Source organism: Zea mays, chromosome 1 (genome assembly GCF_902167145.1).
Source record: "Zea mays cultivar B73 chromosome 1, Zm-B73-REFERENCE-NAM-5.0, whole genome shotgun sequence".
Classification (NCBI taxonomy): domain Eukaryota; kingdom Viridiplantae; phylum Streptophyta; class Magnoliopsida; order Poales; family Poaceae; genus Zea; species Zea mays.
In genome coordinates this window covers 307,164,160-307,191,241 of record NC_050096.1, presented here as the reverse complement: position 1 = coordinate 307,191,241, position 27,082 = coordinate 307,164,160, and the positions used below count along the sequence as shown (strand labels likewise).

Genomic DNA, 27,082 nt, shown 5'->3' with positions numbered 1-27,082 from the left:
CATGCCCGTTTCTCTTCTCTTCTTTCCTCGTAGATCAAAATCTCTCCTCCTCCAAATGTTTGCTGATATGGCTAAATGCAATGCGGCAATGCTCGCTGCTCTTCCTTATCTTTTGGTACGCCTGTATTCGGTCGTGGCCTCTTGGTACATTTCCATCCCAATCCCAATCCCAATTGGCCACTCTCCTTTGAAGATGCCATCACCGTCCGTCACCCCCATTAGGGGCAACAATATGTATGTATGTATGTATGTGCTTAGTGTCTCTTCCGTTGCAGGCGTCCAAAAGCCGCTTTGTTGTGGGCTCTCATGTCTGGGTTGAGGACCCAGATGAGGCCTGGATGGATGGCTTGGTGGAACAGATCAATGGGGACGAACTTGTCGTCAACTGCACCTCTGGAAAGAAGGTAACTAAATGTTAAAGAAATGTTCATATATGAACATTTCTTTCTACTCCCACTATTTTTATCTCAAACTTTAGAATGTATATGGCCGATGAAGTGTATGTACATACTAAACCATTCGGGGTACTATACATGTCAATTGTCATGTATGCAAATATATATAGAGTATGTTGTTGCACTTTTTTTATACTACTATAATAATATATTTTAAAAATAGTCTTCTCTAAACTTTTTCTATGTAGTAAGATTTAGTGTACCCTAAAAAGAGTGTGTATATATATACTCTACAATTTATGATTTATGAAACAACGGCTACAAAATTACAGCCTTCGAATTATTTGTTTAAACAAACCTGAAACTCTAGAACCAGTATGCTTAATTTAATTTGTTTTTCTTGTTTAAATAGGGAATCATTCTCTTCTCTGCCTATATGAAACACAGTATGTTCAGTTTAATTTGATTCCACAATTCTCCTGCAGGTAACTGCTAATGTGTCAAGTGCCTACCCCAAGGATACCGAGTCTCCACGTGGTGGTGTGGAGGATATGACAAGGCTAGCATATTTACATGAACCAGGAGTGCTTCAAAACCTAAAGTCTAGATTTATGCTAAATGAAATATATGTAAGTTGAGTCTCTCAACACATCATCCCTGATGCGAACAGGAGCGTATCTGATTTGTACATCTCTATAATGCCTCGTTATTCTAAACAGCAGACCATACAAGGTTTTTAGGTTCAGTGGCGCTTGCATTGACTAACATTTTCTCTCGAGAGCCAATGCCCATATTATACTTCCTACATTGATTCTGTTGTACACATCTTCCCCTTGTCATGGGTTTGCCTGCTAGGTCTTATCTAATTCACCCATAAGAAATATTATTACGCTACTACATGCAAACCTTAATTTCATTCCTTTTTTTCTTAAACATCTGTCTCCTTCCAACACTGAAACATGAATGTCACTAGTTAAATATATTGGTGGCTCATGAACTTGTCAAGAGATGCCGTTAAGGTCCACTAACTTTGAAAATACATTTCTAGGTTCTTGAACTTGTCAAGTGATGTACCACATATCCCTGAACTTGTAAAAATGTTTTTTCATATGTCTATTTTTTGGACCATACCGACTACTACGGTGTGCCACTTAACAAGTTCGAGGACATAGAAATATATTTTCAAAGTTTGTGGACCTAAGTGATATCCCTTGACAAGTCCAGGAGCCACTCATGCGTTTAACTCTATTGGGAATTTGGTGATTCTTGACACTGGTCCATTGTAGTTTACTTTTGTTAGTGTTTCATACCTGGTATGAGTTTGCAAATTTGCGATCTTATTCATGATTTTGCAGATTCTCTAATGGATTGAATTGTTCTTCCAGACTTATACTGGGAATATCTTGATAGCTGTTAATCCATTTCAAAGACTTCCTCACCTATATAACAACGATATGATGGGCATTTACAAAGGAGCAGAATTTGGTGAGCTGAGTCCCCATCCATTCGCCATCGCTGACCGTTCGTATAGGTGTGTTTTCTGCATGAACGGATCATTGAATATGTTACATTCTTACGTATCAATCTTTGTGAAGTTCCCTATGTTTCCTCTACCCAGACTTATGATCAATGATCATATAAGCCAAGCAATATTGGTGAGTGGAGAGAGTGGAGCAGGGAAGACCGAAAGCACTAAAAGTCTTATGCAATACCTTGCTTTCATGGGTGGTAAGCCTCAAGCTGAAGGAAGGTCAGTGCAACAACAGATCCTGGAGGTGTGTTTTGCACTGGCACATTTCGCTCATATTCTTCCTTTTTTACTGCTAGCACAAGTACTATACTACTATGACTTACCTAAGAAATAGGAAAGTTGTGCCTGGGTTGGAGTCAAATCAGTTTGATTGGATATCACCTTATGCACCTCCTTTTAAGGAAACTTATGTTATCGAACCATCAAACATGTTAGTATCTTCTTAGTATTAAGAAGCAGAAGTGCATCGTTTAGATATATTTCTAATTCGATCACGTGTTTTTTTAGCGAAAACAGTAGGGGAAGCCCTAAATATATTTCTAATTCGCCTACTTGTTGTACAGTCCAACCCGGTTCTTGAGGCATTTGGCAACGCAAAAACCGTCAGGAACAATAATTCAAGGTAATGAACCAAATGCACCACATCAATGTTCCACGTTTTTGGGTTATGCAACCTTTTGATTTGATGTTTCAACTTATCTTTGTTTTTTTACAGTCGTTTTGGAAAGTTTGTTGAGATTCAGTTTGATGCGAATGGGAAGATATCAGGAGCTGCTATAAGGACCTATCTTCTAGAAAGATCACGTGTGTGCCAAATATCTGATCCAGAAAGAAACTACCACTGCTTTTACATGCTATGTTCTGCACCACCAGAAGTAAGAACATATTCTCTATAACTGCTTTTCTGAAATCTTGTCTTAGTACTACTGAGTTTGTTTGTTACAGTGATAGTTCGCTAGCTGGTTCGGTGATACTATTCCATATTGTAAAAGTGTCAGAGAACAATAACAATAAGTTAAAACTAATTCAAGAAAGATATATGGATGCATTCATGGGAAGCACATATATATTGAGGAGTTGAGATGCCATGTTACAAGATTAGTTATTTCCTTTTTGCCAATAAAATGATCAGATTCAATGCAGGAATTCCATAGATAGCTAAAGAGAGAATGTTAAGAGAAATTTGTATTCATTTCATGTTCTATTCCCTGCGATGCTCTTTTTATCAACTAAGTGCTTCTTCATAAGTTTTTTCCCTCTTGACATTATGTGTAGATCTATTCGTCTATATCATCATATGTAGCTTTGAATATGCCTATCAGGATTGCAAAAAATATAAATTGGGAGATCCCAGATCATTTCACTATCTCAACCAGTCCAACTGTATTGCGCTTGATGGGCTGGATGACTCCAAAGAATACACGGAAACCAGAAGAGCTATGGGTATTGTGGGTATGAGTACTGACGAACAGGTAAAACCAAGATTTTGCCAGCAATCAATTTAGTACATCACTAGCAGACAAACAATCTTCTACATGCAAATTTCTATCCCGCAGGATGCAATATTTAGAGTTGTGGCTGCTATTCTTCATCTGGGTAACATAGAATTTGCAGAAGGAAGCGAAGACGATTCTTCAGTACCCAAAGACGAGAAATCCCAATTTCATCTTAAGACAGCAGCTGAGCTTTTCATGTATTTTTATCTCTTTAGTACTTCTGTTTATGAAATTTACACAGGTTCTCTTTGCATCCCTTATATGGACATCTTCTGGTATGCAGGTGTGATGAAAAAGGTCTCGAGGAATCTTTGTGCAAGCGTGTAATGGCAACACGTGGGGAGAGTATTACAAAAAATTTAGATCCACGAGCTGCAGCTCTGAGTAGAGATGCATTGTCTAGGATTGTTTATTCACGTTTGTTTGATTGGTACGTTTGAAAATCATCATTTAAAATGCTTCTCCCATGCTGCTGTATATTCTACTATAACTGGTGTAGGCAAAATTGTACTTATAGCAATTGAGCTTTTGACCTTTGCAGGATTGTAAATAAAATCAATAGTTCAATTGGTCAAGATCCTGATTCAAAGATTTTGATTGGTGTCCTTGACATTTATGGTTTCGAGAGTTTCTTGACAAACAGGTGCTTAACTGGTATGCCTTTGCATTTAATCTGCTTGCTTATATTAACATACTCATAGAAATCAGATGTGCAAGTCTTGGTAGATCGATTTTACTATTCAAGTATTCATGCAAGATACACCAAAGAACTTAAGCATTGGGAAAAGTCTGTCCATCTTTAGGTTCATGGAAAAAAATCAAGGGGTTCATGGCATCTAGTTGTAAAATTAAACTTTTTTTTTCATATTTTTCGGATCTCGCGTAATGGAAAATATTTAACCAAAATAGCCTATGAGGATTTTGCAATTTTTTTCTGTGGTTGGTGTCGCACAACAAATGCTGGGACGGCGGACAGTCTAGCCCGTAGAGGCCTCTCCAACCATGACCGGTGCCTGCCATGTGACCAGGAAGAAGAAATAGTCACCCATCTGCTCCTTTCTTGTGTGTTTCCGCGAGAATTTTGGTTCAGAACCGTAAGGCCTTATGGTTTGCAGATCCTTGCACCACAATCTGAAGATAGGAGTTTCTTTCTCTGGTGGACGCAGGCTGAAGAGGGAACTGAGGGGTTGACAAGAAAAAGGTTTTGGCTCCCTTGTCATCTTGTGAGCTTGGATTTTGTGGAGGGTACGAAATAGATGCGTCTTTGAAGTCCTCTCCCCATCCATGATTTCAGCTTTTACTCACTTTGGCAAAGAAATAAATTCATGGATGATGGCTGGCGCCAAAGAATTGGTGTTCCGTTCAGCCATGACTGGGGATTGTGGTAGTTGGCCTGCTATCATTTATGCCCATGGATAATCCTTTCGTGTACCATAGGTTTTGGCCACCATGAGCTAGCCTTTTAAGTTTTATAAGGCCTTTAGGGACATAGTATACTTTTCTTCTTAATATAATGATACACAGTTCTCACACGCGTTCGAGAAAAAAAACTAAGAGTAAAATTTATGCACCCTATATCCAAAGTTTGATAAACGAATGATATCACACAAATCAAACAAATGCAAGAATGCTTTGAGCAAACCCTCTTTCAAGGGTAAATATTGTTGGCAATAATGCAATAATGCTTTGAACACACCAGGAATTGAGAGCTGTTAAGCTGTTCTAAAGCTAGGGAGCAGTTGTATACCTGCCCAGGTATGGTGTCTAACACCCACTACTGTAGCTTATCTCATCTACCAATTACACTGTAAAATAAGGGGTGTTTGCTTTGTAGGGACTAATTTTTAGTCCATTTTGGTCTTTAAATTATCAAATACGGAAATTAAAATAAAGTTTTAGTTTTCATATTTAAAAATTTAAGGACTAAAATAAAATAAAATAAAATGGAGGGACTAAAAATTAGTCCCTAAAAACCAAACACTCCCTAAATCCTACCAAACCAAACATTCCCTAAATCCTACCATACTACCTATTGTTGCTGATCAAAAGATTATGCTGTCCATGACAGCAGCAGCAGCAACTATTAACGAAGGCGCCAGCCTCCGTGGAGAGGGCGCCGACCAGGCTCATTGAGGACGACGGGCCTGCGGGGCGGGGAGGGCACGCGGCCCCGCAAGGAGGGGCGATGCCGTCGTGTGCAGGGGAGGAGCTCCCAATAGTTGGGTGGCGCCGACAGGCAGAGCGAGTAGAAGCAGGGGTGACACGGTGGATGCACGCGCTGGAAAAACAGAGGAGGTTGGAGGCGCGGTGGGGAGAGGCTCGCCGAAGGTAAGGGGGGTCACCGCGGGAGCAGAGTCCCTCTGGCGGCTAGGAACAGAGGAAGGGGAGGGAAGATGGCTTACCATTGGTGAGTGAAACCCTAACTCTAACTAGGATTGGGCTGCTATATTAATAGATCAAATAGTATAGGGCCTGGGCCTATGCCCATTAAAGTTGTAACACACACTTAGGGCATGTTTGGTTCCCTGCCTAACTTGCCACACTTTGCCTAACTTTTCTGCCTAAGGTTAGTTCTTCAATTTGAACGACTAACCTTAGGCAAAGTGTGGCGTAGTTAGCCACAAACCAAACAGGCATAGTCCAAATGTGCTGGTCTTCCATTCCAGGATGAAGTTCCCTATTTTCTTTTGGCTCCAAGGTTGCGGGTCACTTGCTAGACACTTCAGTTTGACAGAAAGGAGTTGGAGAGGACAGGAGGCTGCAACCGGTTTGCACCAGGAGCACTCGACATCTTGCAAAAGCCCCTCCATCTTCGGCCAAAAGCTCTCAAAGTGAAAACACCGTTTCAAAACAAGGATTAGCGAGCAATGGTCTGAAATCAAAGAGGCTGTGCTTTGGAGAATACAATCTGGGTACATTAGTTCCCAGTCGGCCATCATAAAGACTCGATCTAAATGGACCAATGTAGGCGCTTCTCGTTCATTGGACCAGGTGTATTTGCGCCCAAGCAGAGGGATTTCTTTTAGCTCTCCGAGTCTTCCAAGAATTTCTGAAAACGGCCCATCATAACTCTATCAAAATTAGCATTATTTTTCCTCTGACATGTAAATTAGATTAAAATCTCCACCAATGGCCCATGGACCATGACAATGTTGAAGTATATTTCTCAGTTCTTGCAAGAAAAATATTTTCTGTTCATCATGCTACGGTTCATAAACCCCAGTAAATCACCACGGCTCTCCTTCATGAGATTCAAACTAAACTAAAACTGAATGATTGTCAATTCTGGAGGAAAGAGCATTACAGATCTCGCTTCTCCAAGCCAGAAGAACTCCACCCCTTGTTCTGTCAGCAGGGAGCACTACAATTTGACCAAAATCACTTCCCAGCATTGAACTAACTATACGACCAGAAATAGCTTCCTTCTTTGTTTTCTGTGAACACACAATATCCGGCTTGACAGAGTTAACTAGACTTCGCACGCTGTCTTGCCTTGCTTTGCGGTTAAGCCCTCTCACATTCCAAATTAGAATTTTTGATATCATTGATACAAAAGAAAAAAGGGCGACCAAAAGACAACTATGAAGTATGAATCGCTTCACTTCCGTCACAACAGTAGGGATTAGGGAACATGGCCACATCCCAAGGTGCTTCCCCTGGAGGAGGAATCTGCCAACCAAATAAGGCCGCAAGAGCCGTAATATGGCCCTGCGAGAGAGGCTCTCTAAACAAACTGCTGTAACGCTCAAGATCTTGATCTCCAATAGCTGAGTGTTCTTCCACCAAATCCAGACGTTGCATCAAGTCTGCTTGCGTTTGTGTAATGGATGTTGAAGACTTTTCTTGCTTATTCTTCAACCTGGCACTTCGACAAAGTGTAAAGTCAACCCATGGCAGAACATTCTATTCTAACAGCTTCTCCGTGGGCTTCTCCATGAACTGGCTCACGAACCTGACATGCTACATCCGGTTAGTTGTGGACCAGGTAGTGGAGGCTTCCGGCGATCCATTGGTAGTGCGTAGGGTCTATGGCCTCCACCGTGCTTTCTTGGCTCAGCTTGAGCCTCTTCTCCATAGGGGTTTGGATCGGATTATAGATGACCATGCCCACCAGTTCGAGGATGTGCACAATGTAGTGGCCTTGCTGTTTCATTGAAATCCTTTGTTTTGTTTGCTCTTTCTTGAAGTATATGAGATATAGTAATTACTGCATGAATAATCATCTGCTTATGTCATGTTTGAAAGAATGTAATTCTTATATGTTGACATTTTGATGTTCTGCAGCTTTGAGCAATTTTGTATCAATCTAACGAACGAGAAGCTCCAACAACACTTTAATCAGGTTACAACAAGAAAATATCCTATGCTGACAACTCAACCTTGTTCAGTTTAGGTTATTTAACTACTTTAGCTCTGACTCTGAGTCCTTTCTAACTATTATATGTCCGATCAACAGCATGTCTTTAAGATGGAGCAGGAAGAATACACCAAAGAAGAAATTGACTGGAGTTATATCCAGTTTGTGGACAACCAAGAAATTCTGGATCTAATTGAGAAGGTGAAGAATTCAGATTTTTGATGCAATGTTGTCTGACCAATTGGCATATACTAAAAAGTGAAGGCATTTATTAAGCAGGATAGATACAAGTAAAATTTGAGCTAACTGGAAACTACATTAAGCAATATTTGCATCCACATTCCTGTTTCAAGACCATTTACCATCTTACACGAAGAGGATGAGTTGTGCCTACCAATATCAGTGACTAGCTAGTAGATTTGCATGCTAGTTTGTATACTGGGATGTTAATTATTGATATATTAGTGAATTGCTCACCCTTCCCTATCAGTTTATTTTTTTAAGTTGAACTGGTCGGTGCATCCAACTCAATATTGTACGGGGCTAGAGGTCTCGAGTTTGAATCGTGGCTAGCACAATTTAATATAAGAATTGTGGCTTGCTCCTATTCCACAAGGCTTCAGGGAGCCTCCATGCAGGGGCAGATCCAACACCAGGGCGCGGTGCCCCCGGACCCCTACTCCCCTAATGATGCTCATGCATGTCCCTTATCCTCCCTACATGTTTGCAGCCATAATAGCTTGTAGGGGGTGGGGGGGGGGGGGGGGCTAATGGTAAAGAGCTCCACCTAACACACCTCTGCGTGCACATTAGAGGAGTGGTGAAGTACAAGTTGGCCACTCTTCCACACGTGCTTAAGCTTGAGTTAACTGTTCATTGTATGCAACTCACTACTAATATATCTATCAAACACATTTTTCCTGCATGTCATAGCTCCTCGTCTTCTATTTCTCCTCTCTTTACCTCCATCTTGATATTGAAGCAGAAACATGACATATTTATATGCCTGATGCTTGATTTGGTCCTTGCGTTTTTAATATATCTGTAAATTGTCTATCTATATATTATGTATACAACGCTTGGTCCATTAGGTGATTTGGTCTTGCTATGAAATCTCATTTCTTGTTCTGATTTATTTCATGTAGAAACCTGGGGGAATAATTGCTCTTTTGGATGAGACATGGTATATGCAAATAAGTTTTTATGTATCTGTTTATGTTTTATTTTGTCAGATTCCAGGTCTTTTTGTAACAAATTCTTTCTCATGCTTCAGCATGTTGCGAAATTCAACGCATGAGACATTTGCTGAGAAGTTATATCAAAAGTTTAAAGACAACCCTCACTTCAGTAAACCCAAATTTTCACGGTCTGGCTTCACTGTTCATCACTATGCTGGCAATGTAGGTAACATGTTCTTGATATACATTTAAATATTAAGGTAGTTTTGGGGTTATGTTTTCACTGTAGTTACTATGCGGTCAGTCTACACTTAAAATCATTATTGTCTGTGTACCATATCTGGGGACTTGCTGTGCTACAAGATACTTCCTGTAATGAAGTGCGAATTTTGGAAATTGACCTGGTATATAATACAAATATTTGAAAATTAATCTCTACTGCAAAATATTTGTGAAACCTCATGAATTTACTGATATGAGAGTATTTCTTGCAACAAATCTTCTCCTAACATTTTGTTTGTTTTGCGATAGGACCTCTAACGTAATGGTTAAGGCATCCGAGATCTCGGGTTGGATCCCCTCGGGGGAGAATTTCGGGTTTGGTTAAAAAAATCCCCTCGTTGTGCCCCGCCCGCTCTCGGGGATCGATATCCTACGTTGCAGAATGGGCAGTTGACTCAGCCCATTAGTGATGGGGGGCCAGGGTTAGGGGGTTTCTCGGCTGGGATCATGTTTCAGTCTTTTCTTAATATATACTAGGAGGACGGTCTTTCCCTCCCCGATCGATTTTTTTTTAACATTTTGTTTGACCAATGTAAAATCTATATGGATGTTACTGATCAAAGTTAAAATAGTTTGACTACATGCAGTCTGACACAACTCAGCTGAAGGGAGGTTAGCAAGGTGTTCTTGTTGGATAGACAAAGTTGTATGCCCATATAGGGACTAGTACATAACACTCTAACAACCCTAATGGGCCAGCAAACATAAGGCCCATATAGGGACTAGTACATAACACTCTAACAACCCCCGCAGTCGAAACTCTAGCCACTGCAGATGTTGAGACTGGACCGAAACTCCGCAAACACCGTCCTCGGAAGCCCCTTGGTGAAGACGTCGGCGAACTGGGAGGCGGTCGGGACGTGGAGTACGCGAACATCTCCACAGGTGACCCGCTCGCGGACGAAGTGAAGATCGATCACGACATGCTTCGTGCGCTGGTGTTGGACGGGGTTTGTGGAGAGGTAGACGACGCTGACGTTGTCGCAGAAAACCAGGGTGCTTCTGGCCATCGGATTGTGGAGCTCTTGGAGCAGCTGATGGAGCCAGGCCGCCTCAACCACGCCGTTTGCCACGACACGGTACTCGGCCTCGGCGCTAGAGCGGGAGACGACCGGCTGGCGCTTCGATGACCAGGAGACGAGGCTGTCCCCTAGGAACACGGCATAGCTCGAGGTGGATCGACGCGTGTCTGGACAGCCCACCCAGTCGACAAAAGTGTAGACGCGAAGCTCCGTAGTCGAGGACCGGCGGAGGAGCCCGAAGTCGATGGTGCCACGCAAGTACCGCAGGATGTACTTCATCGCAGTGAGGTGCGGCTCCCGAGGGTCGTGCATGTGGAGGTAGGGGTGACAATGGGGTCTCAATTTTACACTAAGATTTAAGGATCGGATCGGATTAGGATCGGGCCCTATTTCTATTCATTTTTGAACTAAAATTATTTAGGGCCCTATCATTTTGTAAAGAACCATTTGGATCGCGATCCATTACCACCCCTATGTGGAGGCACAGTTGCTGGATGGCGTATGCGATGTCGGGCCTGGTGAAGATGAGGTACTACAGGGCCCCGACAAGGCTCCGGTAGCCGGTCGGATCGGCGACCGGGGGGCCCACGACAGAGACCTTGCCCTGCGTGTCCATCGGGGTCGTGCAGGGCTTGCACTCCGCCATGCCAGCGCGCTCGAGGAGGTCGACGGTGTACTGCCGTTGGTGAAGGAACATGCCCTGGGGCCGGCGCTCGACGGTGACCCTAGGAAGTGGTGGAGGGCCCCGAGGTCCTTCATCGCAAACTCTTGCTGGAGTTTACCCATCCAGGTGCCGGACAAAGCAAGGGCTTTCTTCTCGGTGGTGTTGATATCAAAAGTTGGTAATGGGGCAAATACGTTGTTTTGGACTAATAAATGGGTTCATGGGCAGAAAATTGCAGATCTAGTACCTAGATTATTTGAAGTCATTCCGAAAAGAATCACTAATAGAAGAACGGTCCAGGAGGCGTTGACAAATAGAAGATGGATTTTAGATATCATAGGAACTCTATCTGTGGGGGTTTTAGTGGATTATCTTCATCTCTGGAATCTGATTTTAGATTTTGAGATGCAGCCTGATGTGAAAGATAAACATATATTAAGTATTGCTGCTAATGGGGCTTATTCCGCTAAGGCTGCATATGAAGGACTGTTCACTGGGTCTGTTCACTTCAGTCACTATGAAAGAGTTTGGAAAACTTGCCCCCTCCCAAATGCGACTTCTTCCTTTGGCTCACAGCTCTAAATAGGTGCTGGACAGCTGATAGGTTGGCTAAGAGAGGGCTGGAGCACCTAGAGAGGTGTCCTTTATGTGATCAGGATTCTGAAACTTTGGATCACATTCTGTTTCCTGTGTTTTCGCGAGAGAATTTTGGTTCCTGATGCTGCACCAATTTAGGTTGCATAGCCTTGCTCCTATTCCTGGTACAGATTTTTTTTTGGGATGGTGGGAGAAGTTTGACAAAAGTTATAGAGATCAGGCTATGAGGGCTCTCAATTCTCTTATTGCCTTGGGTGCCTGGATTCTTTGGAATCACCGGAATAGAATCGTCTTTGATGGATTATCTCCTAGTGTTTCCACAGCTCTCCGTCAGGCAAGGGAGGAACAACAATTGTGGGAAATGGCTGGAGCTAAGGGTCGCTCCTTTCTTGCAGCCACCACCCGTGTCTCTTAGCTGCTTGTTGTAGTGATGTAATTGTTCTTACTAAGCTCATGGATAGTTTCCTATTTCTTTGCTTTAGACCTCCTTAGGAGGGAATTCTTGTAGCTGGGTCCATTTTGGACCATCTTATTTCTTCCTAATATAATGATGCGTAGCTCTCCTGCGCGTTCGAGAAAAAAAAGGTTTTGTTGTTGTTGTTTCTCAGACCACAACTGTACAAAGATAGAACACAAGATAAACAATTTGGTATTTGACTCAGGAGAATTATTAGTTTATTGTGCTGGCTATTTGTTGGTGCATCGGTGCATCCTACACTGCTAAAGTGGGCAGTATAATGTGTAATTGTGTATCTCTTTCTTTTGCAGGTCACTTATCAAACAGACCTGTTTTTAGATAAAAACATAGATTATGCTGTAAATGAACATCAAGTTTTGTTAAATGCCTCAAAATGTTCATTTGTGTCAAGTCTTTTTCCACCGTGTGAAGAATCAACAAAATCCACAAAATTTACTTCAATCGGCTCAAGTTTCAAGGTAAAGCGATGTTTTCATTACTTCTTTAAATTTTTTGTTTTGCATTGACTCTTATTTTTATATGGTATTGCAGCAACAATTGCAGAGTCTGCTAGAAACTCTGAGTGCAACAGAACCACACTATATCCGGTGCATAAAACCAAATAATGTTCTCAAGCCAGCAATATTTGAGAACAGTAATGTTCTCCAGCAGCTTCGTTGTGGGGTAAGTTGTGCTAACGTGCTTTTTTTGTATCATTAAACATGCAACATGTTGATAAAAAAGATGTCTAGTGGCACTGTTAGTACTTGGTACATGGTTAATATATCTAAGGACAGCAGAGTGGACCATTTTATTTATTAATTGGAAATGCATTTTCATGTGACACAGGACGAGTTGAAATATCTTGTCTTTCTTTTATGTGTCAATGGGTTTTATATAAGGACGATGAATTTGCTGGAAATCAAATTTGTGACCTTGATATCTCTGTATTTCATAAATTTATATGCTGTTCATAATCCAACTTTTTTTTTCACGAGTACCATAAGTCAAGTTTTCTTCTTCTTTTTCCCTTGTTTAACATCCTCCAAAAACCCACTTTACTTATTAAACATTGGAAATGGTCTATATTTCACCAGCTTCTTTTAAGTCTGCTAATATATTTAGAATAATGCCTGCAAGTATAATATAGGAAGCATTCAGAATTCATTTTTTTTCTTTTAAGCAATTGCTTCCCTGAGAAATGGAAAAGGAAAAAATACAAATAATTGTTTTTAGTGTAATAATCATTTTTAACGTCATACAAATAATTGTCACTCCAGCAACATCCAGTATTCTTTGCAAAATAATTTTCAAAAGGATTTCTGGAAGATAACTTTTTTGAAGTCATCCCCATTGTAGGAATCTTATTAAAGAAAATCTTCCTGATGAACGAGAATTGGTCATTTGAATTTTGAGGCTTTATCATTCTTTTTGTATAGGGAGTTTTGGAGGCAATAAGGATAAGCTGTCTGGGATACCCTACTAGGAGGACATTTTATGAATTTGTTAATCGATTTGGTATTCTACAACCCAAAGTCCTTGGTCGAAGGTAAATTTGTGATTTACTCAATTGATTCTGTGTTTCTTTTCAATGTATTGCATATCTTATGTGCTTCCTTCGCAGCCATGATGAAGTTACTGCTGCAAAAATGCTTCTTGACAAAGCCAATCTTGCAGGCTATCAGGTAATTATTAGAACAACTAGTAATCATTTTATACTATTAACTTATATTCTAGTTCTCTAACCTTTCAATAATCCATTCGTGTCCTGAAAAGAACAGTGAACATTCAACAGATAACAGTGTGCATTTACCCATACAATGTTTATTTACAGACATTCCAGTAATGCATAACAACTCCAAACAGAATTGCAGAACCAAGTGGCGTCTGGAAAGTCACGATGACAAAATATTAACATGCCATTCCGTTACACCTTTTATTTTCCTCACTTTCTGACTTCAAATGCACAGATTGGAAAGACGAAAGTATTTCTTCGTGCTGGTCAAATGGCAGAGTTAGATGCTCTAAGGACAGAAGTTTTGGGACTTTCTGCTAAAAAAATACAAAGCAAACTTCGGTCATTTCTGGCTCGCAAAAAATATATCGAGCTGCAACAATGTGCTACACAAATCCAGGCAATATGCAGGGGTATATTGTTCTACAAAAATTGAAATGAGAACTTCCATTCTCCTGTTCTTTGTTTGTGGTGAGATCTATTACTGAGTGTGACTCCTGTACTGTGCTTTCGAAGGAACAACTGCAAGAAGGCGTTATGAAAACCTTCGTAGGGATGTAGCTTCATTGAAAATGCAGACCTGCTACCGTATGCACTATGCAAGGAAAAACTATGTAGAAATCTGTTCTGCGTCAACTAATATCCAGTCTGGTTTACGTGGTATGGGTGCTCGCATCAAACTCCGCTTGAAGCGGCAAACAAAAGCTGCAGTGATTATTCAGGTACCTAAACGATGTGGTTTTTGTTCTGTAAACACCTACTGCTCTTTGAAGAAATGACGTTCTTTTGTCTTGTAATATATTTTTATAATATAAGAGTAGGATCAAATGATCTTTGACTCCAAATGCGATCTTGTATCTCTATAGCCAGCCTGCATGTTTCTGTATCCAGTTGGATGCTGAGCTTAGCCTATAGCATCAAGTGATTGTTTCACTCACAGCCAGTCATAAATCATGTTTGTTCATTACATGTTTTTTCCTCCTGTTTGATTTTTTTCATGCTCAAACTCACTCTTTACTAATATATATGCTGGGCAGAACTGCCGGCCATTTCAATTTTCTTTTCCATTACCCTACCTCGTATGCTCTTGTTCCTTGCAGAGTCGATGCCGCTGTTATTTAGTACGTTCACGATATGTTAGGCTGGTGAAGGCCACAATTACGGCTCAGTGCGGTTGGAGAAGAAGAGTGGCCAGAAAGGAACTTCGAAACCTCAAAATGGTAAGAAACCCTTTATTTCAACATTGTTGAACTTCCTTTTATGTATGTGTCCCTTTGCCCTTGGTGTCTAGCTCAATGTCCTGGTCCTCAACTGAAGTTTCTCAGTAATCAAGTATAGAAATTTTTTTAGTTGTACGCGTTGTGCAGTTATACAAGTTCAAAACAAACGTATAATTGGGTTTACCAAAAGCATAGTAAATATCAAGTCCCCTTTCTTGACCAATTTTCTCCTGGCTACTTTGTTCATTTACTTTCAGGCTGCAAAAGAGACTGGTGCTCTACAGGCTGCCAAAAGCAAACTGGAGAAGGAAGTTGAGGAGCTTACATGGCGGCTACAGCTGGAGAAACGTATTAGGGTATCTTTTGTCATTCAAGTTACACCTTGCATTTGTTTTTGTTTGGTAAAATCTGTGCGGGAGGGAACATAAGCCTTGGTACTATACTTTTGATTGCATCCCTGGGATGCCCTACTCTATTACTTGACGTCAACAAAAACTCTGTGTCTAAGTACAACTTGGAGTAGTCACATGATATACATGTCCTAGACTATACATATCTCTAATACCTGCTCTCAGTCACAACGCTAGGGAAATAGACGTTGACATTGGACATAAATTCACTAAACACCTATACATGTAGTCTTTTAATTGTTGGAGTGAAAACCCTAATACATTGATAGTGGGCTACAATATACATATACTCTGTCTACGTGGGTTGGACTCTAGGCCAATAAGACTAAACACATATAAGCAGTCTAACACCTCCCGTAGTGAAAACTCTTGCCATAGTAGATGTTGATACTGGGCCGAAACTCTAAGAACAACGAGGAGGAAAGACTCTTAGTGAAGATGTTGGGAAACTGTGAGCTTGTCAGGATTGTTAGAGTGGACGCATTAACCAGTTCAACCCAAAAGCTTAAGCTATTAGGAGAAGGTAGACAATCTACTTATACACTTCAACACCCCACTCACCTGCACCCAGAGAGAAAGGCAGAAACGTGGAAATAAATATGTGGATGCACAAATTAAGCCTCTACCAGGATTCAAACTCGAGACCTCTGGCTTTGGTACCATATTAGAGTGGATGCACTAACTAGTTCAACCCAAAAGATTAAGCTATTAGAAGGTAGGAATCTACTTATACACTTCAACAAGGACGTGAGGAACACGGACATCCCCAATGGCAATGCACTCACAGACGAAGTGAAGATCGATCTCAACATGCTTCATGCGCTAGTGCTAGATGGGGTTGATGGAGAGGGTAGACGACGTTGACGTTATTGCAGTAGACAAGCGTACTTTTGCTGAGGGGGTTGTGAAGCTCCTGGAGGAGCTGACGCAACCAGCTCGCCTCAGCCACCCCATTAGCGACAATCTAGTACTTTTTTTTCGAAAGCGCAGGAGAACTGCGCATCATTTAACTAGAGAAGAAAAAGGTCCAAAATGGACCAAGGTACAAAGCCCTGAACTGGCTCAACAAAACACCCACTCACACGCTACATCCTTCCCCAACGATTTAGACCTATGAAGGTTACGCGTGAGCTCAATGCCGAAACTCCGAAGATGTTTGGCTCCAGCCGTAATCCAACACCCCATCTCATCAAGAAAGACGCATCTGATAGAGCTTAGCGAAGGGGTCTCCCCATTGAAGACAACTTTGTTGCGGTGGATCCATAAACACCAGGCCCCCAGAATGATGATGTTGTTCATACCCTTTCTCTTGCTTTTATGTATCTTCTTACTTGTTTTTCGCCATCAATCGGCAAAGGAGGTCTCATCTCTAGATGGAGAGAGATTACCTACACCCAAAGCCAACAGAATGGAATGCCAAAACTGTCTTGCAAAGACACAGGTACACAAAAGATGCTGGATGGTTTCCTGCGATTGATCACATAAAAGGCAAGACTCTGGGTGGTCCAGACCTCTCCTTTCCAATCTATCAGATGTCCAACATTTATTCCGAATAGCCAGCCACAAGAAATACTTACACTTTGGAGGAGCCAAAGATTTCCACAGCCTCTTCCAAGGTTCAAAAGTAATGGATCCCATAAAAAAGGCCTTGTAACAAGACCTTGAGGAGAATTGACCAGAGGAAGTATGCAGCCAGATATGAATATCAGCCTCATGTGTTAACACTACTCTTCTTACAGCATCCCATACCAGCAAAAACTGTTGGATCCCAGTCCAGGAAAGAGGTGTCAAGATGTCACTGATCCATTGCCATCCTTCAAGAGCCTGGGACACTGTTCTATTGGAGACAGTATGTTTACCAACTTTAGAAACAACATCAGGAGCAAAGTCTTTGATGCAGCCGCCATCTATCCATCTATCAGATCAAAATAAAGTTCTGTTCCCATTTCCAACCACAGTAATAACCGAAGATTGAAAGAACTTCCTTACTTGCATTGGCACAGGCAGCTTTAACCTATGCCAGGGCTTGTTTGAATCTGTTTTCTCCAGCCACAACCATTTAGCTTGCAGTGTCCAGCTCTGATAATACAGATTTGGGACCCCAAGCCCACCAAATATGAGCGGCCTTGTAACGATATCCCAAGAGACTAAACAGTTACCTCCATTCACGTCCTTTCTGCCTTTCCATAAGAACCCTCTGCGAATCTTGTCAATCGATTTGATCACCCATTTGGGAATATTCATGGCAATGAGGAGATAGATTGGGATGGCAGAGAGAACAAAACGTACCGACGTCGTCCTACCAGCAATGTTTGACAGCTGACAGATTACAGTTGAGGGGAATGCCACACCCAGATGTTTGCCCAATGTGTGATCAAGCCCAAGAGACAATTCAGCACCTCCTTATTGCGTGCATTTTTGCCCGGCAATTTTGGCATACAATTCTTGCTGCTATTGGCTTGGGGCATCTCACTCCGACTGCTGATGAGGAGAATTTTGCAGACTGGTGGGGAAAGGTGAGCCTTAGGGTTATCAAGACCAGGAAAAAAGGACTTCACTCTCTGATCATCCTGGGGGCTTGGTGCCTATGGCTCCAGAGAAACAGAGCAGTGTTTCATGGGGAGTCTCCTTCCTTACCCAGGATTTTTAGGTGTTTCTCAGATGAGTGCGTTTGCTGGGCTTTAGCAGGAGCTAAGGAGATCGGTAGTATGGGCTTAGTTGCTGCCCTGGGCGAGGTCGGGTCTAGTTTCAGTGCTACTATGTAATTCCCTTCGGGATAATGTGGGTCTTTGGAAGATTTGCTCTGCAACATCTCCTCTTTTGTAATGTTTCCTTTTCCTCTTTAATATATAAGATGCGCAGTTCTCCTGCGCGTTCTAAAAAAAAAGATTAAGAAGTCGAGCCTTCCAATTGGAGAGTCGATCTGCTATCTTCTCAACCCAGTCCATAAGGTCTGCCTTCCTGAGCCTTCTATCTGATATTGGGAGACCCAAATAGGTACAAGGAAAGGAAGCCGAGCTGCAAAGGAGAAGGTTGCATCCCTGCTGCACAACCTGCTCAACTCTTGTTCATGTTACAGACTAGTCCAGAGGCTGAACCAAAGCAGTCCAAGATCATCTTAACACAATTCAGTTCTTCCACTATAGGTTTGACAAACAGTACCACATCGTCGGCATATATAGAAATTCTATTTCGAACATTTGCTCCCTGAAGGTTATGAAGCAACCCCCTATCTTCGGCTAGCAGAAACAGACTACTGAGGACATCCATGATTAGAACAAGTAGCATGGGAGAAAGGGGATCACCTGGCGAAGCCCTCTCCGATGCCTAATAGGAAGACCAGGAGACCCATTTAACAACACTTGAGTGGAAGAAGAAGCCAACAGATTCGCAATCAAATTTCACCAAATATTTCCAAATCCAAGGTGAGAAAGCACCTCAATGAGAAAAGCCCAAGAAACGGAGTCAAAAGCTTTGGAGATGTCCAACTTTAAAAATAAACTTGAGACTCGTTTTTTGTGAAGAGATTTAATAGAATGTTGCACCATCATGTAATTGTCATGAATCGATCTTTCACAAAAGCACTTTGGCTAGCTGCCACCAACTTTTGAAGGTGGGGGCCGAGCCTATTAGCAAGCAACTTGGTGACCAATTTAGCGAAACTGTGAATTAGGCTAATAGGCCGGAAATCCCTGGCTGACAAGGCATCCGCTTTCTTGGGGATAAGCACAAGATATGCTGAATTCAGCAGCCCCAATCTGTGAGCATTTCCAAAACGAAGAGATTCCAGAGCAGCCATTATGTTTGTCTTAATGATGTGCCAAACAGATTTGTAGAACCTCCCTGTGAATCCATCAGGACTAGGTGCTTTATCATTGGGAAGGCTTGCAATCGTATCCTGAACCTCCCTTTTGGAGAAAGAAGACTCTAAAGCACTTAGATCAACTGGACCACTGTGGCAATTTGTCAAATTAAGAGTGAAAGGTCTCTGAATTTCAGCCCCCAAAAGATTGGAGAAGAACCCATCCAACGGCTCCTGCATCTGGTCATGGTTAGTAACAGTCCTGCCCTCATCCTCCAAATGAGAAATAAAATTTCTCTTCTTTCTAAAGCAAGCCTGCATATGGAAAAACCTTGTATTCGCATCTCCTTCCTTCAAATAGTGGATCCGAGACCTCAAGCGAGCGATTGTCCTTTCCAAGGAAGTGAGGACAAGACAATGCTGTTTCAGTTTTTGCAGTAACCAAACGTCTTCTTCAGCCAGAATCCTAATATCCTGAGCAATCTCCAATCCGTGTAACACCTCGCGAGCTAAGCCCAATTGGGTCCCAACATTACCCACCATTTTGTGCCCCCAAGACTGCAATCTTTTGGACAGTCTCTTAAGCTTCATGGACACTTTCTCAAGAGGACAGTAACAACGAGCTGGTTGATTCCAAGAGGCAGCAACCTCCTCCAGGAACCCAGGAAACTTAAGCCAAAAACTTTCGAAATGAAATCTGCGCTTCCCCCTTAGGTCCACCTTGAGCTTGAGAGTCAAGGGACAGTGATCAGAGGTTTCAGTGGCATTACTATAGAGCATACAATCCAGAAAAAAAATTCTTCCCAGCTGTTAGTGCAGAAGACATGATCCAGCTTGACAAGGGTAGGGTCTTCTCTCTGGTTAGACCACGTGAATCTCCTCCCAACCAGCGGTATTTCTTTTAACTCCAGAAAATTGATCCAGTTTCTGAAATTTCCCATCAAAGATCGATTAACACTGGATTTATTCTTATCCTCTGCTCTATAAATCATGTTAAAATCCCCAGCAATGATCCATGGTCCTACGCATTCATTCCTGACCTCACCGAGTTCCTGAAGAAAGGCATGCTTGAGGTTATCCTGATGAGGCCCATACACACCTGTGAACCACCAAAGTTGACCGGACATCAACTGAAATTGAACTGACACAGAGAACTCCTTGATGACAGAAACACCAGTGGAAAGGGGTCTATCGCGCCATGCTACAAGAATACCCCCCTAGTTCCAAGGGCAGGGTTAAAAATAAAATTACCATATGCCGACCCAAGAATTGAAAGAATATCGAAATCAGAGATGGATGACAGCTTGGTTTCTTGCAGACAGACAATAGAAGGCATTGTGTCAAGATCAAAGATTTAATAGAGTCTCTCTCAGCACGATCGTTGAGGCCCCTCACATTCCATATCAGAATACCATTTGAATCCATGAAAATTCAGTCAGCTCCACCAACGCACTGCTCAAAACTGACTAGGTGGAGGCACCTCCCATCCGAACAGGGCTGCCAACGCAGTAATGTGCTCTCTAGAAAGAGGTGATTCGAACAGTTTAGCATATCTTCTTGCATCTGTGAAGGTGAAGGAGATATGTTCCTTCTCGTCACAGAAACCCAAATGCCTGCACACCTTTGCAGCAGAGGAAGAACCTAACTCATGTGGTATCTTGGCCACCCTCCTGCTTCGCCTTAGATTGAAGTTGCTAGGAATCAGCTTTCTCTTTCGTTTGACTGGTTGGGTAGGGGCCGGCAAGAGTCCATTGGTTTGTTTTGTAATTCCATCTTTGAATTTATGCAGAGGAGTATAAGATCCATTCTCCTCAGATTGTGTCAGCTGAACCCGGATTCTTCTACGAGCATAAACCTTGAAGCAGGGAGGTTTAGCTCTGATCTTGTAGGCCCACGTAGTATCCTGTAATCCTGACTCCGGTTGCCCCTCCATAATAAATGTTGATTCCAAAGGAACTGGAGCAGTTCCGGAAGATGGCGCCAAAGCCATAACGACAGTCTTCTCAAGGGAAACCACAGACTCCCCATCTGGAGCAGGAAGGGGCAGATGGGTGGAGGACCTACAACCGGGCGACAGTCCAACATCCGAAACGCCCCCCGAAGGACCAGGCGCTAAGAGCTCAACAACCGAAGCAGTTGGGAGATTAATGGCATCAACTGGTGTCCCCACCGCAGGAGATGAGGGGTTGCATGGAAAGGAGGGCACAGGCGCCTGCAACTCATCAATCGAGACATTCAGGAGAGGAGCAGCATCAACTGGTCTACCTCCCCCAGCAGACGAAGCGATACGGGGTCCCAACCGTGCATGCACTGAGGTCCGGACCGAAGAGAACTGATGTCCCGGAAGGTGTGGCCTCTGTCTCTGATGTTTGTTATCACGATCTTCATCATCATCCGAGGAGGAAGGCGGAGGTTGTTCCTCATCTGACAAGGCAACCGAAAGACCAACCTTCACAGAAACAGAGTAAATCAAAGTGCGAGGGAAGCTGGATCCATCTTCTCCAATAGACGTCGGCTCTTCAACATGGAGATCATAGCGAGAAGGCAGACAATCCATAGAGAAACCCCACGCCTTCAGCTTCAGGACCGACATGTCCGTCCCATCAACAGAATCCGTATGCAATCCTTGAACGATGCAGTGCCCACCGATTAGATGCTCTGCCGTATCAATCCCCCAGAGGTGTGCAGGAATCCCGCCAAGCTCAACATCAAGAAGTACCGGCAGGACACCTCCTCTAGTGGCCGACGCCTGGCGAGACCACCTCCTAAGATGCAGCGGGAGGGGGGATGCAGATGGATTGTCCACCAGCCAAGGCACGAACAGCGTGTTCCACAGAGGGGAAGAGGACCAGGTACGAGTTGGACGCAGCATGTCGGATTTGGAGCGCATCAGCCTCAAGGTCATACTTCAAGGCTAGCGCATCCAGAATCACAGCGGCGCAGTCAGAACCCCCTGGCCAAGCACATTGACGATCAGTGCACGATGTAAATCCTCCTCCGCCCGATCGAGCAGCCTTGATCGCCTAAGGATATGCGAATGAGGGTGGGGGCACCACCGAAGGGAATGATGATGATGCCAAAGATGAGACCCGACCAGAGGAGCCCAAGACATCCAGGTCCATCTTCCGGCGCCTCTGTCCACGGCGAGTGCGCTTCTTCGTCTTCCCTCCATCACCATCACCGCCGACCCAAGAAACACCGTCCGTAGCACAGAGAGGAGCCTCCTTCGGGATGGCCTTCCTGGAAACAGGATGCCACACCAGCACCCTCGCTGGGTGATGTGGAGTCTTCTTCCGACGTGGACACACGCGCACACAATGCCCAGGCAGTCGACAGTGAAAACACCGCACCAAACTGCCACACTCGGCCGCACGGTGGGAAGGTGAGAAGCAGTTGAAGCACCTCCCACGTAAATCAGCGGGAACAGGTCTAGGGGGTTGCGAGGGGAGACGGGGACGGGGACTCCGACAGTGAGACCGGCGTCCCACAACCCTCACCCAGCCACCATCACCAACGCCAACTCTGCAGCCAGTGGACCTTCCATCCACCAGCACCTCAACACTGTAGCGGGAGACCATATGCTAATGCTTGGAAGACCAACAAATGAAGTTGTCCCCAAGAAACACCACTTAGTTAGAGGTAGACTGGTGATTGTCCAGGCACCTGACCCAGTCAGTGTCTCTGTAGACAACTAACTCATGTGTGGAGCATCAAAGATGAAGCCCATAGTCGATAGCACCCTAAAGGTACCGACGGATCCGCTTGACCGTGCTTAGGTGCAGCTCCCGGGTGTAAGAGGAGTGAAAATGGAATATTCCTTAATGCTAATATATGTACTATATATATATATATAAGGTCTCCCCTAACTCTAATAGGCCTATACATGGGCTAGGTTATAGACTCATTATACACACACAAAAGTAGAGTAATAAACAGTCTAACACCCCCACAGTCAAAACTCTAGCAACATAGATGTTGAGACTAGACCGAAACTCTGAGAACACCGAGGACAGAAGGCCCTTGGTGAAGATGTCAGCAAACTGTGAGGTCATCAAGATGTGGCGAGCACGAACGTCGCCGACAGTGATGCGCTCGCGGACAAAGTGAAGGTCGATCTCGACATGCTTCGTGCATCGGTGTTGGATAGGATCAACAGATAGATAGACCGTGTTGACGTTGTCAGAATAGACAACCAAATGCTGTAAGCAATATTGTGTTAACACAGGAGGCGGATATTCACACCTGGCTACATACCTCCTCTGGTCAGTTTTCTTCTAGGTCTTGTTACAGGGCTTTTTTCATGGGAGCTATTATTTTTGAACCTTGGAAGAGGCTTTAGAAATCTTGGGCTCCCCCAAAGTGCAAGTATTTCTTGTGGCTGGCTATTCGGAATAAATGTTGGACTTCAGATAGATTGAAGAAGAGAGGTCTGGACCACCCAGTGTCTTGCCTATTCTGCGATCAATCGCAGGAAACCATACAACATATTTTGTGTACCTGTGTCTTTGCAAGACAGTTCTGGCATTCCATTCTGTTCGTGTTGGATGTAGGTAATCTCTCCATCTGGAGATGAGACCTCCTTTGCTGATTGGTGGCGAAAAACAAGTAAGAAGATTCATAAAAGCAAGAGAAAGGGCATTGTTAGATACTCGTCTCTTGTAATGGGCCTGGCTCAGTTATTTGGTCTATTAATACACTGCCCAACCCTCCTCTAGGGTTAGGGGTTCTCATTCCAACATGGTATCAGAGGGCTAGGTTTTAGTTTAGTTTTTTTTCCAGCCGTCGGTCCTAACCCCGCCGCCGGCTCCTCTCCCTCCCACCTCCGGCCGCCAGCCTCCCTCCCCGGCGCGCCGCCCTCCCCTATTTTCCCGTCACGCCCAGTGCTCGCCGTACCCGCGCTTCCGTCGCACTCCCGCGACGCCGTGCGCTAGGCCGCGCCTGCGCCAGGCCGCCTGGGACGCCGCCTCCGGAGTCGCGCTCCCGTAGCCGCCGCTCGTCGCCGACTGCCGCCGAGGACCCGACGCCCGCGCGCCGTGCTCTGCACCCCGCCCGGTCCGTGCACCCGCCCCTGCTCATCCGGCCGCACGCCCCGGCGCCCTGCCGAGCCGCCCGATCAGGGCCACGCAGCCCCGCGCCCAGAGCCGCACCCGCCTCGCCTCCCCGACGCCCAGCGGCCCGCGACCGAGCAGCGCCACCGCTCCTGCCCAGGCGCCCGCGACCGGCCCAGGCCGCCGCGCCGCCTGCCGATCCGGCGCCCCGACGCCGCCCCTCGCCTCTCCGACCGGACCAGGACGCTGCCGCCAGGCCGACCGCGCCCAGCCCTGCAGCACCCGACACCTGTACGTCTCCGGCCGTCGACGCCCCCTGGAAGCCAGCAGAGCCACGTCCCACCCCGTCCAGCGGAGCCCCTGCTGCAGCGCCCTCCAGTCGTCGTCCCGATGGACGCGTCCACCGCCGCCACCACTGCAGCTATGTTGGCTGCCATGGACACCACCGCTGCCACCACCAGCCCTGGCATGCACCTCCCCATCGCCCCTGCTGCGATCAGCGGCGGCCTCGCCCATGGAGGGCCCCCCTACCTCGCCGGCCTCGGGCCGCTCCATGCCGCACCCCCGCCATACATGAGCCTCACCTCACCCGCCGCTCTCGTGACTGTGCGTGTTCTCCTCCACGATGGCCAACTCATCCGAGGCATGTTCGTGTCCTTCGATCCAGTCTGGAACCCTATCCTTCGGGACTGCGTCGAGGTCCACCCTCAGGCGGGCCGTCACGTGCCTGGACCGCTTGTCTTCCCACGTGCTGCGATCGCCTCCCTAGCGGTTGAGCCCGTGTCATCTCCCTCCCTTCCTTGTGCCTCTATCGGGGCACCTTCTTTGGCCCTCTCCGCTCACACCGTACCTTCACCACCACCATTTCCCCGAACCACCACCGATTGGGTGGTTGACTCCGGGGCCTCCTTTCACACTACCCCCACCACTAGTTCGTTATTCCACTCCCATCCACCCCACCCCTCACATCCTACCTCCATCGTCGTCGGCAACGGTTCCACCCTCCCGGTCACCTCAGTAGGTACATCGGTTCTTCGAGGACCATTCTGTCTTAACGACGTCCTTGTTGCTCCCGGACTGACTCATCCCCTCCTCTCGGTTCGTCGCTTCACTAGTGACAACCAGTGCTCTATGGAGTTCGACCCCTAGGGCCTCACCATACGCCACCTTCCCACACATGCTGTGCTCGCTCGCTGTGACAGCTCCGGCCCCCTCTACTCTCTTCACTTGCCCTCCACTCCCCACACCAGAGTAGCCTCATCTCCTGTACTTACTACTACCACCCCATCACATGCCCTTGCTACTACCACCACCTCCTCCGCCATTTGGCACCGTCGCCTCGGGCACCCTGGACCAGACGTCATGTCCCAGCTTTCTGGCCACTCCGACATATCATATACTCGGGGCTCTTCTGAGCGCCTCTGTCATGCTTGTCAGCTCGGCCGTCACTCCCGTCTTCCTTTTTCCACTTCCACGTCCAGGGCTGTTCAGACCTTTGATCTTGTCCACTGTGATCTCTGGACATCTCCTGTCCTTAGCCTCTCCGGCTACAAGTACTACCTGGTCATTCTGGATGACTACTCCCATTTCCTTTGGACTTTCCCCTTCGGCTGAAGTCCGACACGTTTACCACCCTCACTCACATCTTCGCCTGGGTATCCACCCAGTTCCGGCGCCCGGTCCGTGCCCTGCAGTGCGACAATGGCCGCGAGTTCGACAACAACGCCTCCCATTCTTTCTTCCTCACTCATGGCGTCCAGTTGCGTCTCTCGTGCCCCTACACTTCTGCACAGAACGGCCGAGCCGAACGCATGATCCGCACCACCACCAATATGCTCCGCTGCCTTCTCTTCCAGGCGTCTCTACCTGCCAGCTACTGGGCAGAGGCCCTGCACACTGCCATCCATCTCCTCAACCGCCTTCCCTCGAAGGCGGTCCGCCACCCTACCCCTCACTTCGCCCTATATGGCACGGCCCCTTCCTATGACCACCTTCGCGTGTTCGGCTGTGCCTGCTACCCTAACACTTCCGCTACCGCCCCTCATAAGCTTTCTCCTCGCTCCACCCGCTGCCTATTCCTTGGCTACTCTCCTGACCACAAGGGGTACCAGTGTCTGGACCTCACCTCCCACCGCATCATCATCTCTCGTCACGTCGTCTTCGACGAAGATGTGTTTCCCCTTGCTGGCTCCACCCCACCCACCGATCTCGACTCCATCCTCGAGTCTGACCTGATTCCCCTCCCACCCCCGGCGCCTCGTCTTGCGTCGTTACCTGCTCCTCGTGTGGCCACGACGCCACCGCGCACGACCTCTTCCGCGCCACACGCGACCCCGTCGACCCCGCCTGCGCCACGCGCAGCCACGGCGATCATGCCTGCGCCACGCGCGGCCACGTCGATCATGCCTACGCCACGTGCGGCCCCGTCGACCCCGCCTGCGCCACGCGCGGCTCCATCGACCCCGGCTCGCTTCGCCAACCCCGCCGTCGTCTACCATCGCCGCGGCCACGCCACTTCCTCGGCGCACCCCGAATCGGGCCCGTCGACGAGCGCGGCCCGATTCGCCGACCCCGCCGTCGTCTATCACCGCCGCGAGCCGACCATACCCGACGCTCTCGACGTCCCGGCGGTGCGCTCTGAGTCGTCCATATACCACCCGGTCGCCATCCACTGCGACCCCGGGCACGTCCACCCAATGGTGACTCGGCGCGCCGCTGGCGTTCTTCGCCCCGTCGACCGGCTGATCGTGGCCGCTGCTACGTCCAGCACTCCACCCGACGCTTCCCCGGTGCCCTCCTCCGTTCGCACTGCCCTCGCCGACCCGCATTGGCGTCGTGCTATGGAGGAGGAGTACGCCGCCCTCCTAGCCAACCACACCTGGGACCTG

At 45.9% G+C, this 27,082-nt stretch overlaps 1 protein-coding gene across 5 annotated transcripts in view; it reads left to right on the top strand.

Annotated features, from left to right (window-relative positions):
- Nucleotides 1-27,082, top strand: part of LOC103644344 (myosin-6) — a 40,993-nt gene that overhangs the window by 352 nt on the left and 13,559 nt on the right. For all 5 annotated transcript variants that reach the window (XR_004855691.1, XR_002266606.3, XM_008667558.3 and 2 more), the window contains exons 2-23: nucleotides 276-404; nucleotides 881-1,024; nucleotides 1,781-1,926; nucleotides 2,014-2,170; nucleotides 2,490-2,548; nucleotides 2,642-2,801; nucleotides 3,249-3,398; nucleotides 3,483-3,619; nucleotides 3,706-3,852; nucleotides 3,964-4,065; nucleotides 7,707-7,764; nucleotides 7,879-7,980; nucleotides 8,925-8,962; nucleotides 9,053-9,179; nucleotides 12,291-12,458; nucleotides 12,532-12,663; nucleotides 13,419-13,528; nucleotides 13,604-13,664; nucleotides 13,950-14,127; nucleotides 14,231-14,436; nucleotides 14,815-14,934; nucleotides 15,192-15,290. Coding sequence is in view for 3 of the 5 variants with exons in the window: in XM_008667558.3 (XP_008665780.1) it covers nucleotides 276-404; nucleotides 881-1,024; nucleotides 1,781-1,926; nucleotides 2,014-2,170; nucleotides 2,490-2,548; nucleotides 2,642-2,801; nucleotides 3,249-3,398; nucleotides 3,483-3,619; nucleotides 3,706-3,852; nucleotides 3,964-4,065; nucleotides 7,707-7,764; nucleotides 7,879-7,980; nucleotides 8,925-8,962; nucleotides 9,053-9,179; nucleotides 12,291-12,458; nucleotides 12,532-12,663; nucleotides 13,419-13,528; nucleotides 13,604-13,664; nucleotides 13,950-14,127; nucleotides 14,231-14,436; nucleotides 14,815-14,934; nucleotides 15,192-15,290 (2,730 nt within the window). In the remaining 2 variants the exon portion in view is untranslated. The remainder of the gene's footprint in view (nucleotides 1-275; nucleotides 405-880; nucleotides 1,025-1,780; nucleotides 1,927-2,013; nucleotides 2,171-2,489; nucleotides 2,549-2,641; nucleotides 2,802-3,248; nucleotides 3,399-3,482; nucleotides 3,620-3,705; nucleotides 3,853-3,963; nucleotides 4,066-7,706; nucleotides 7,765-7,878; nucleotides 7,981-8,924; nucleotides 8,963-9,052; nucleotides 9,180-12,290; nucleotides 12,459-12,531; nucleotides 12,664-13,418; nucleotides 13,529-13,603; nucleotides 13,665-13,949; nucleotides 14,128-14,230; nucleotides 14,437-14,814; nucleotides 14,935-15,191; nucleotides 15,291-27,082) is intronic.